Source organism: Lynx canadensis, chromosome A2 (assembly GCF_007474595.2).
Source record: "Lynx canadensis isolate LIC74 chromosome A2, mLynCan4.pri.v2, whole genome shotgun sequence".
NCBI lineage: Eukaryota > Metazoa > Chordata > Mammalia > Carnivora > Felidae > Lynx > Lynx canadensis.
The window spans coordinates 16,841,549-16,853,654 of NC_044304.2; the positions used below are offsets into that span (position 1 = coordinate 16,841,549).

Consider the following 12,106-nt stretch of genomic DNA (forward strand, 5'->3'; position numbering starts at 1 on the left):
GCTCTTTCCACATGGCTTCTTGCTGCCTCTCGGGGACAGTAAATACCAGTTTGGAACAACCACCTTCTCTGAGCAGAGGGTCAGGCTGGGCTTTGTACTTGTTGGTTGGCCACAGAGGCACTAATACAGCCTCCAACCCCATCTCGCTTCCCTTGTCTGTAGCTTATCCCTGTATATTCTTTTTTGGCCTATGTACATGTTTTTAGGCGTTCCTCTGCTCTCTGTGTCTCCTGGACTCTTGAGTGGTGGTTTGTCAGAGTGGAGGATATATGGTGGACACGTCTATCTCCTCCTTCTTGAGGCCAGTCTGTGTGGGAAGGATGCCTCAAGGATGGGTCCCTTTGAGGTCTGGGGTATGACAACTACTCGCGTGTTTTTCATAAGGTCTGAACGGGGCCATTCTTCCACTTCTTTGTTAAGACTCGAGCTACTTGTTTTTCGTTTTAAAATATTTTATTAAATATTTAAATATATTTTTATTTCAATTAAAAATTTTTTCAGTAGGCTCCACGGCCCAGCCTGGGGTCTGAACTCACAACCCAAGATCAAGAGTTGCATGCTCCACCAACTGAGCCCAGCCAACACCCCTTAAGTTCAATTTTTGAATTATAACGAGCATATGGTATAAAATGAAATATGGAAAGTCTCCTTCCTCAACGACCTTCTTCCTTCCTGGGGACAAATTTTAACCTTCCTTCATTTTGGGATTTTAATATCAATGTTGCCACTCACTTTCATTCTGATCCTCCCTAGCAGACCTCACCAGCAGTTTCAGAACTCAGCACAGCATACCTGGTTTGGTGACACCTCTGAGATGGATGGAAGCTCATCGTGCAATGGGGTGTGACACAGCAGGATTCGGCATCAGATCTGTGTGACCTTGGGAGAGTCAGTAACTCAACTCACATATGTTGAAAGTGGTAAACATAGTGTCCAGTGAATGCAATACTTTTTCTGGGCACAGTGGTTAAGACATAGGAGTGAAAGAAAAGGAACATTAGCTCTATCTAGAGCTTGTGCCCATGTCCATTCAAGTTTTTTGCATTTGGGCATCAGGGATGCTTTATGAAGATTCCATATGCCTCGGAGGTTCCTATTGGGTTTGGCAACCTGCCTCCAGTACCAAAGCAGGCATAAGGCCCATTGCCATGGCTACAGCCTGCCTCCATGTGCACAGAAAGCCTCTAGCTTAACTAGGGGGCTGTCCAGGGCAGGAGCTGCTCTGGTTGCCATGGCTGGGACATACTTTCATCGGGACAGGATGCAGCATGGTTCCTCAGTAGTAACTACTGTCATTTTAGTTTTCCTAGTACTGTACTCTTAATTTGTCTCGTTCTTCACCATCATGCTACAAATACCTTACCATTTTGCACATTTGCACACTGACACAGATTGGTAAGGCCAGGACTTATGCTAAGATCTTGATTTCAAACCTTTTCATTCTTGCTTCATTTCATAAGAGTGATCAGGATGCAGAGGTCAGGCCTCACTTGGCAGAATGGAAGCCCTGCCTCTCTTCCCAACCCCAACACCCACACCTGGGCATTGAAACATTAATGCTATGATTTCTTAACAGGGTAGAGTGTGACAATAATCCAGACTCATGTCCTAAGTCAGAGTCAGAAAGGGCCATCTAGCATGGCCTCTCCCCTGCCAGGAGAGTTCTGGGCTGCAGGGCAGTCAGCTCTGACCACTTTGGAGGATGGGCTGCTGGTAGTGGACCTTCTTGCACTATTACCAGGAAGAAGGGAAGAACCAAGGGCCAGGGACTTGAGTTATTTGCGCTGACAACCACCTCCTCACGCAGGAACTGGGTTCTTCTCAATTGTACAAGTATTGATCCTAGAAAAGCATGTGACAATTTAGAGGTGGGCATCTTGTCCAGGCAGGCAGTGGGTTTGCTGCAAGACTGCTGCAAAAGCCCCTGAATTTCATTACCCTAAAGCCAAGTCATTTGGGAGAAAGCCACACAGCACAAGCCAACACAGCATCAGATATGGAGCAACTAGGCCTCTCCCAGCTGGCGACCTCTCCAAGTGCTTCTCAGGAACCCCACAGCTACTGTACAATAAGCAGACCGGAAAAAGGAATGCCAGTCAATCTGGATGGCCATGGGAAATCCGTAAGTGGCAGGGCCAAATCAGCCATGGAAATCAGCTTGTGCAACGGGGTTATTACCATCCAATGTCACTGCTGCTTCCTAACTCCCTCAGGAACCATCTGGTGGTAGTGAGAGCACCTTAGGTGGGAGGTTGCCATAGAAGAGAGTGGGGGGTATTTTCTTTCCTCAGTTGTCTGAAGGTGGTGGTCACAGTGCTGTATTAAGGCATGACTATTTTGCTGAAGTCTGCAAAGGCTATACCCTAAAGGTCTGTAGTGGAAGGTCCTCGAGAGGCCTCTGGGGACACAAGAGAATAAAGATGGCTCTAGTTCTTCAAGGCAGGTGAGGAACAGGAAGAGGGGATCAGAAAAGGCTCTCCCTCCTTGGGGTCTCATGAGTTGGGAGAGGGCTGGGGGATCCGCGGGGAGAGCTAGCTCCAGCTGTTTTTGGAACCTCTGATTAAGCTGATTCACAGGACTCTCCCCCTTTAGTCACTACTGTCTCAGCTCTGGTTTCAAAGTTCAGGGTCAAAGGGTGCTTCCTAATAGGAGAGGTGGCAGGCCTAAAAACAAGCCACAGGGAAATGAAGTCCAGGGGGGGCATTCACAGGGAGACCCAACATCAGGGCTCCTGGGCTTCCATCCCATTCTGCAAGGTGACTTTCTTGGCTGGACATAACCCATTAACAGGGGATCAAAGTACTTTGACCTTGTCCCCAAGAAGTCCTCCGTCAACAGGAGCAACTAAGTGCCATCATGTCCAGGAACGGTTGAACAGAAAGCAGGGGGTTTCCATAAAGACATCTCAGGGCTGGCACTGCATATCCAGACAAAAGGGTGCTCTATTAGGATGAGGTCTTCCTGGAAAGATGAACCCTCCTCAGGTTACCACATATCCAGCGGGACAGGACAGGACAGAAATTGTGAAAGCACATACAATTCACAGACTATTTACCTTACCCCCCCAGAAAGCTCAATTACAACCGTTTCTTTTTCTTCAGGAACACTTGGCACTCTCTAAAAAATCCTATTTCTTACTAGCTACTTTGGGTCTGGTATTCCTCCACCTCATAAGAGCCTAAGCAGCCTGGAGTGCAGTGGCCTTGCCTACCTTATTCATAGTTATTATTTCATGGCATGCAAGGTCCAATGCCTGGCACATAATGCCTGCAAATGTTAACTGGGCTAATGGAGCTCATAGGATGGACTGTCAGGAACCGTACAGATCTTGCTCTACCATACAGCCTTCCTAAGTAGTGGTTCTCAAAGGGTGGTCCTTTGACCAGGTGCATCAGGATCCCCTGGGAATATGTTAAAAACACAAAATTTCAGAACTCACTCCAGACTTACTGAATCAGTTCTGAGGGCGGGGCTCAGCTGCTTGCATGCGAAAAATCCTATCGGTGACCCTGATCCATACTGAGGTTGGAAAACTGCTGTCCTTAATCACATTTGGGGGAACCACACCACAGTAAGGATCTGAGGAGACTGTGGAGAGATTGACTGTGCATGTCCTGTACGCTTAAATAGAACTCACACTCAAGTTTATAAACCAGTCTTTAACTTGGATCAAGGATTAACCTCCTTCATCACCCTAGGGTAGCAATGGAACTCTGGGGGACCCCGCTGGCCTGAACACCCCTTACTGGAGGGAAGAGTCAGAACAGGTCCGAAAGCAAAGCACAACTGGCCCGGCACACTTCTGGGAGAAGCCGAACGTTCACCTCTCTGCAGACCCAGATTCCACTTTTTTTGCCTCACTGGGTTCATAAGCATCTTGAAGGCAATGGCTTCTGTCTTCTGCACAGGGTTTGCATCTGTGGGTGCTCAAAGGCTGTCCTTAAAAGTGTATCAAGGTTCACAGAATTAACTGCCCTTAAGGCCTGCCTCCAACTTGAGGCTGTCTACACTGCATCCTGACATTCTCTAGCTTGCCAAAGCAAAACTACTCATTCTTCTCTTGGCAGGGTCAGGATGTTGGCCATACTCCTTTCTTCATTTTTACCATGGAAACAAACAGTGGGCAAGGCACATTTAACTGTGTACTCCTTAAGTGTCATGAAATGGTCAGTCAGGAGGCCCCGAATCACTGAACTTTAATTGCTGACCAGGACTGGGTGGGGCTGAATATTTAGGTTCTTCATAGGACACATGAAGAGACTGATGGGTGAATGCAGAGAATGGGACTAGAATCCAGAAACGTTCTATTTATTCACTGAAAAAGGGAGATTAGGCCTTCTTGATCAATTTCCTCCAATCTTCCAAAACTCCCTTCTCCAAAATAACACCACACTGAGAAACACGTTTGTACAAAAAAAACCCCACGTATTATTCCCACCCCCCCCCCCCCACAAAATTGGGTGGCTGTATTACAGGAACGAAACCAGATCAAAGACATGAAAAGAAAAAGTCACCACTTATATTGAAACATAACAGTGTTAAGAATTCAGGTATTCTGTAGAATTGTTACCAGCATAGTAAAAATATTTCCACCTGGATCTTTTAAATTTGAAAGCGATCACATTAAAGACCTGAGGTTACAAGGGACCACAGTATGAACCAGAATTCCATTTTCCTTCTAAGAACCCAGTGGAAAAGGTAAGTATTTGGAATGAGTTTCCTTTGGGAAAGACTGGCAGGAAATAGGGGAAAAAAAAACCCTGGCCACTGTCAAAAGGCACTGGGATCTTTCTGGAGGCAAATGCATTGGAATCAAACTCCAGCAGGAACGAGCTCATTTCCACTCCGAGAGTCTAGAACACACACACAAAAGGAACAAGGTCTCCTTGGTTCCAGTACTCTGATGTTAACCGGGGCTACCTGGTTAGAGGCAACACCTGAGGGTTTGAAAGGCAAATTTTAATTGTGGTTTTATTTATTTTTTTGCTTTCTGATACTAAGAGAAAAAGTTGAGGTGTTTTACAAATACCTCCCTACATCCTCTCATATGTAAAGCTTTACAGAATATATAGAAAAAGATACCCAAAAGGTGTTCCACTTTGCATTCTAAATAATGAAACTGCCACTTGAGAGTGTGACATGAAGAGGCCAGGTGCTTTGGAAATCAAGCTCCACCAAACACACCCTTCCCCCATCCACAGAAGGATAGAAGGCAGGAAGGACAAGAGAAAACCAAGAACTCTCAAGTCATTCATCAGCAGGGGTTGAAATGGGCTCAAGTTAAGGCATTTTTGTCGCTCTTCCTCTGGAATGGCATTCCAATCTCCCACTCCGAGTACCCCAGCCCTCAAAAGCATGATGCTCTGATTGCCAACTGGGTTCCTTGGTACCCCCAGCATCTCCTTGACAACCCTGACAGATGGAATGTGAGATCTCAGAAAGGGAAGGGAGAAGGTATGAGAGGCCATTGATCCTGCCCCACTTCTCCAATCCCATCCCAAACCTAAAGTACCGCTTCACTAAACCCCACTCACCCTGGACTGCAAGAGGTAGTTTGGGGACTTGAACCCCCAGCCATCCTAACCAAGTTCCATGAGCTAGAATGTTTAGCACTATCTACTTACTTTTTTCTTTTTTTTTCCTTTTTAAAGGTTTTTTGAAAGAGGGAAAAAAAGAATGAGTGTACAAAGCAGTGAATAGTGGACTAGACTCATTCGATAGTCATTGCCCTAGACTCCTACAGCTTTCCTGGCTAGTCTAGGGAACTAAGGAATGCCTCCCCAAATCCCTCCCCCAAACCAACAAACCATCTGCATAGAAAGCCAAACCGGTGGGCCAGGGATGGAGTGGGTCTGCTCTAACGCTTGTGCGCTACCCTACCAGGGACTGAAGGGGCGTGTTCCGCTACTCAGGGTGGAGGTCCCTCATGGTCCTCGCTGGGAATAAAATCAGTGGGGTCCCTTCCCCATCTCTTCGAATTTTGGTGAGTCTGTGTGGGGCAAAAGTCTCATGAAACTTCACCATCAGCACCAATCTCAGCTCAGGTTAGCAGAAATAAGGTCACTTATAATGCCTTTAGGTATGTTCCTTTTGGCTATTCCCTCTGCCCATCACCATTTTTTTGGTTCCTATTAACTTAGGATGCTCTCGTTTAAAGCAACAATGACAAAAGAAAAAAAAAGATAATGATTATAAAGCATTATCCACATAAGACAAAGCAAAAAACTGTGGGGGAGCCAAAATGACAGACATCAAAATCTAATGCTGACAGGACCTGCGGAGAAACTGTACGCATACCCCACACCAGGCTGTGGGGGATGCGGGCTACTGTCAGGATGACCAGGGCACACTGTCACCATAAGCCTCTCCTTGTGTACTGGCTGAGGAACTAACACAAGAGGTGTCAGAGCATGGAGAGGGCTGGCAAGAGGAATGGGGAAATATGGGATGCGTGCTTGGGGCTGTGAGGAGAAAAATCCTAAAAGAAACCCAAGGAAGCTGAGGAACACAAGTCTCGTCATCCGCACTCCAGCCGGTGGCGCCGGGCGTGGACGCGGCCTGCATCTTCCAGGCTAGGGGGCGGCCGAGGCTGGTGGGCCTGGAGCAGGAGGCGGAGGGACTCCATCCGTGGGCGGCGGAGGCGGTGGCGGCTGCTGCGGCGGAGGGGCATCTGCAAACACAGCCAAGAGGGACTCGTCATTGCTGGAAACGCAAGGGCTTGGGGAAGAGCCCTTTCAGAGAGAAATGCCACGGGAAGTAATTTTCCTCGCAGCAGGCAATTAACACAGACTTTGTGGCACTGCTGCCACTGCGCAGTTCAGGTTCACTGGCCCTCCAGGTCCCCGCTCAGGTGCTGGGGTGTCTGAATCTGTCCCAACCTCCTCCAAGGCGAGGCCCACCCCTTCCAAGAATCACTCCAGACCTTGTCAGAACTTAAGTGTATTTTGAGTTTATTGCATTTTGATGGTTCTAATTGTTATTTCTTCAGTTAAATGATAAGCTCCTTCCTGGGCAAGTTCTGTGTCTTCTTTCTCTCACAGTGCCTGGCCTAGGTGGGCACAAAATAGATTATCAATAACTTCTTGTTGATTTAAGTGTCTCCACCAGGGCCAGAGAGCTTCACTCGAGGCGGCTGCTCACAAGGTGGACAGTCCTGGGATGCCCCACAGCTCCTGAACTGCAGTCCTTGGATTTTTGGCCAAAACTAGGTCAGGTCCTGAAGGGAACAATTAGTATCAGTGTCTGGGGCTCTTTCCTATTTCAACTTTAGCTGCTTAGCGTACAAAGGAACCCTAGAGATTATTTAATCCAGGGCTTTTAAAACCTCTTGATTTTGTCAGAAATAAAAACATATGAAACAAATAAATAATTCAAGCACAGCCTTGCTCACCGGTCAGTTCATCCAACCTTCCCCCCAAGAGACTGCCACCAAACTGCCAAAGCTCTTCAAAGCTCTGAGAGAGAGCCCACTGGTCAAATCTCTTGAGTCCTCTTTTCAGGGGGGGGGAACTAAGGCCTGAAGGGAGGAAGCACCCTGGCCGAGGAGGCCTGCCTGGTACCCAACAGCCAAGTCAGTGGCTCAGAATCCCTGAAACACTCACTTGTGGCAGGTAGTGGGGACCTGAAACCCTCCATATTCTCAAGGTGCTCCCCTGACGGCCCTTCAGGATGAAATCCTGGACAGTGGTAAAGACCAGTGATATCAGCTCTTGCAACTGGGATGGCAAAATGGGCAAGTCTCCTGGCAGGCTGACACATTTGCCTACCATCTGTAAGTTAACGACGTGAAGGTTCTCTTGCCAAGGAAAAGAAGATCCATATACTACAACCTGACGGGACTCAAAGGAGATCATTTTTTCTACTGTCATGATCCTATACCCAGCTACACGGCTTTCTTCCATGCTCCCACACTATCTTAGTCCCTAGGGGCCCAGAGAGAAAGGAGATGAGCTTTTGTGCAGCCTGCCTCCTGGCCCTGTGAAGCCTCCCTGAGCGCTGCAGCGCACTCCAGGCACTTTGTGGTAAATCCTGTATACCACTATCCACTTGTTCGTTTCTTGTTTTCCCAACTACAGCTCCTGGAGACTAGGAATTCTTGAGACCTTGCTCTCGGTACCGTCAATAGGAGTTGACTCCTTGGCACATATGTGAACATCTAAATGAACCAGGACTAAAGACGTGGCTGGGTTATCTGGCCACTACTGACTGCATTTTGGGACCATTCTGAGAAGATCTACAGGAGTAAAGGACAGGTCAGAGCTTCTGAAGCAGTCTTCTGGAGGCCAGGACTGGGGGAGAGCAAGGAACTGGCTTCACACACCTGCCAGACACACACTGTGTCTTCTCCATGGAGTCTGCTGGGACCTCCTGTTCCTTCTCGACATAGCCCCTCAATACTCCCTCCTTAGTCTAAGTTGCTACTACCGCCATCCGGGATTAGATATGAGAAACTTGTTATTTCTGCCCTAAACTGTTTTTTTCTTTCTTTGACCCTCCAATTTTGAAACCTGTGTCCATAGAGGCTCCTGTAGGAAAACAACTAGCAGCTCAGTATGTCTAATAAGATTCAAGCTAGACCGGCTTAAATAGGAGCAGGTGAGGAATGACCTTTTGGCCTCCCCACAGACCTCAGTGTCGAGAGTGCAGGCCACAAAGGTTATGGCACATGCAGCCAAATGCTGCAAGCATTTGCACTTGTCACCTGTGCACCTGCTCATCAGGGGCGGTGAAGAGCATGGACCACAGATCGATCTTCTGGAATCCCTGTCACAGGCTGCACTGTCCACGGACCTGCCACACTATAGATAATCTAGAGAACAAAGCCTTTGTCCCTTGTCTCCAGCCCTCCCAGAGAGACCCTAGGGTGATGCTTCCCCCCACCACGCTACTTACACATGCCGTTAGGTGCCGTGAGGGGTACCCGGGGTCCTAAGATGTTTCCTGGCATTGGAGGCATACCGGGAGGGGCTGGGCCACTCCCAGGCGGGTGGATGTTGGCTGCAACGGTGGGAATCATGCGGCCTGGCATGGGCTGCCCAGGGATCATGGAACCTGGGCCTGGTATCTGACCTGTAGAAAGAGATTTAAAGTATTAAGGTAAGTGTACTAGGAAGAAAGGGATCAATTCAATGCCCAAGAATGCTAAATACAAATACCTAACCCTCCAAAGGATTTGAAATACCAAAAGAACAATAATCTGTAATAATCTCTATGCCCAGATTTTCATTTTTTGGAAGAGGAGGAAGGATAATGGGGCATCTATGGAGTGAATGACTACCCTAAACACTGATATAGGCAGGCAGCTGAAGAATCATTACAAGAAAAACACCCTAAAAAAAAGCTGTCATTTTGGTTACTTTGGGTGGACAGTGGTCATACATCTTCCTGAGGACACAAAATACCAAGGACAGACCACGGGGGATGGAGAGGACTTTAACAGCACATCAGTGCACAGTCTGAGGATAGCAGCTCAGTTAAGAATGAGCTTTACACATGGGCTTTGTGGGAGGAAATATCTGAAAAGGTACTGGTCACAACTGAAATCAACATTATAAGCGATTCTGACCAGAATCTCCAAGTCCTGTCCACAAAAAAGTTTCTCCTTCAAAACCCCACCATGAAGCACTGGCCCCAGAGAACCACAGTGGTGGTGGTTGTGGGGGATTAGCAAGAAAAATGGATAATACCTTCATCTCTTTCTACCGGTTTGAAATTGACAAACGGAGACACTATACACAAGAACAGTAAAATACCTCCTTGTCTGCAGTTTCACACTGAGCCTTCAGGACTTTCAGAAAACATTTTCTGTAGAGCCAGATAGTAAATATCTGGACCTTGCAGATCATATGGTCTTGTTCACAGCTTTTCTTATTAACTAATTAGTTAAGTTTTGAAGGAGAGGGGAGGGGCGGAGAGAGAATCCCAAGCAGGCTCTGCACGGTCAGTGGGGAGTTCGATGCAGGGCTTAAACTCATGAACTGTGAGATCATAACCTGAGCCGAAATCAAGAGTTGGACACTTAGCCGACTGAGCTACCCAGGTGCTTTTCAACTTTGCCACTGTAGGTAGCATGAAGGCAGTTACAGATGGCATACGGGTGTCGTAGATAATAGGTGAGACTGAGTCTCAAATATTTATGGACTCTGAAATGTGTTATTTCATGTAATCTTCATATGATATAAATATTTTTCTTTTGAGTCCCCCACCCGTGCCATTTAAACTGTAAAAACCATTCTTAGCCTGTGGTCCGTACAAAAACAGGAGATGGGCCAGGTTTGGTCTGCAGATTGTAGTTTGCCAATCCTGCTTTAGATATGAGTATTTTCTCTTAAACTCAGAAGTTTGGCTGCCAGGCTTGGTTTTAAAGGGCCACAAGCAAAGGAGACTAGTTTAATGGGGACAAACCAAGGTTGAAGCACTCTTTTGCATGTGCATATGAACTCTACATACATGTAGGTAAATTATAGTCTCTACAGAATAAGGAAAGAGAATCTATGGTTTTGTTTTTATAAATCTAGGGATTTCAGTATCTCTGTAAGGTCAGCTGTATGAAACTAAATACAGGTTTCGGGGCACCTGGCTGCCTCAGTTAGTGAAGCGTGCGACTCTTGATCTTCGGGTTGTGGGCTTGAGCCCCATGTTGGGCATAGAGATTATTTTAAGAAACAAATAAAAATTTAAACAAATTTAAAGGAGGCACCTGGGTACTCAGTCAGTTGAGTGTCTGACTCAATTTGGCTCAGTCATGATCCACTGTTGTGGGATCAAGCCCTACATTAGTTAGGCTCTGCACTGAGCAATGGAGCCTGCTTGGGATTCCCTCCTCTCCCTCTGCCCTCCTCCCCCACTCACGTGCTCTTTCTCTAAATGGAAAGAGAGAGAGAGAGAGAGAGAGAGAGAGAGAGAGAGAGAGAGAGAGAAAAGAAAAGAAAAGAAAGAAAAGAAAGAAAAGAAAAGAAAAGAAAAGAAAAGAAAGAAAGAAAGAAAGAAGAAAGAAGAAGAAAGAAAGAATTAAATACAGGTTTCTAGACATAGTTCTGAGACAGCTAGAAGTAAGAATGCTTGAGGTCCAATCTTGGAAAATTTGGGAGATGGGACTATCTGATAGCTAATGGTCAATTAAAACAGACAGAGCGGGGTGCCTGGGTGGCTCAGTCGGTTGAGCGTCTGACTTCAGCTCAGGTCATGGTTTCAGTTTGTGAGTTTGAGCCCTGCATCAGGCTCTGTGCTGACAGCTCAGAGCCTGGAACCTGCTTCAGATTCTGTGTCTCCCTCTCTCTCTGCCCTCCCCCACTTGTGCTCTATCAAAAATAAATAAACATTACAAAAAATAATAAAAAAATAAAACATACAGAGCAGTACTGGAGACAACTTAAGGGATGTCCTCTGTCACTGTTTAGAAAAAGCCCTGTCTTAAGAAAGACGTACAAAGCTTCAAGCCTCACACCATCTATTTCCAGTGTCTGTTCTCCGACCTAGGTAGGACCCAGACAAAGGAGGCCCTCACTACAGGGGTAGCAGTGAAGAGAACTCCGGAGGTTCAAGGGTCAGGGAAGAGTGGTCTACTGTCTCTGGGGGACAATTTTTGTAAAGCAAAGTATACCAACATCGTGCCTCAGAATAAACGGGACAGCAAGCTTTGGGCCCTGAGGCCCACCTTTCTGAGCTCTATAATGCAATCATTTGAGAGCCCAGCAGAGGAGTCTCCAAGGTCCATCCACTGGAGGACAGCTTGGTCAAATCGCTTCAGAGGAGGCAAGAGCAGCTACTGGGCCTACTTCTGGTCTGACACTGCCACCCACTCTTATACCAACTGACCATCAGAGCCAAATGCTGTTGGGTGCCCATACCACAGTGCGAGGACACATACAGATAGTGATGAGGAGCCTATCAACTTAGGGAATGAAATGGGGATGAAAGGAAGAATATGTCATACATCATACATCCCATAGACATACAGGGGTAGCAGGGTGCTGGAAGAGGAAAACAACAGAAGGAGCAAGCCAAAACACCTGGAACCTTCCAGTCAACTTAGACAATCTTGTGGATGACCTGAGATTTTAGATGATGTGCAATAAACTGAAGGAGGGGATTAGAGATAGGACAA

General features: G+C 46.9%; 1 protein-coding gene across 5 annotated transcripts in view; it reads right to left on the reverse strand.

Annotated features, from left to right (window-relative positions):
* Positions 1-4,292: 4,292 nt before the first annotated feature.
* The window catches only part of SMARCC1 (SWI/SNF related, matrix associated, actin dependent regulator of chromatin subfamily c member 1), a 176,955-nt gene continuing 169,141 nt past the window's right edge, over positions 4,293-12,106 (reverse strand). For 4 of the 5 annotated variants that reach the window (XM_030306471.1, XM_030306466.1, XM_030306465.1 and 1 more), the window contains 2 exons: positions 8,893-9,069; positions 4,293-6,670 (listed from right to left, as the gene is read on the reverse strand). In XM_030306471.1, the coding sequence (XP_030162331.1) occupies positions 6,573-6,670; positions 8,893-9,069 (275 nt within the window). In that variant the 3' untranslated portion in view covers positions 4,293-6,572. Of the gene's footprint in view, positions 6,671-6,933; positions 7,217-8,892; positions 9,070-12,106 lie in introns of those variants that run through there. The other variant, XM_030306468.1, reaches the window with a different exon arrangement.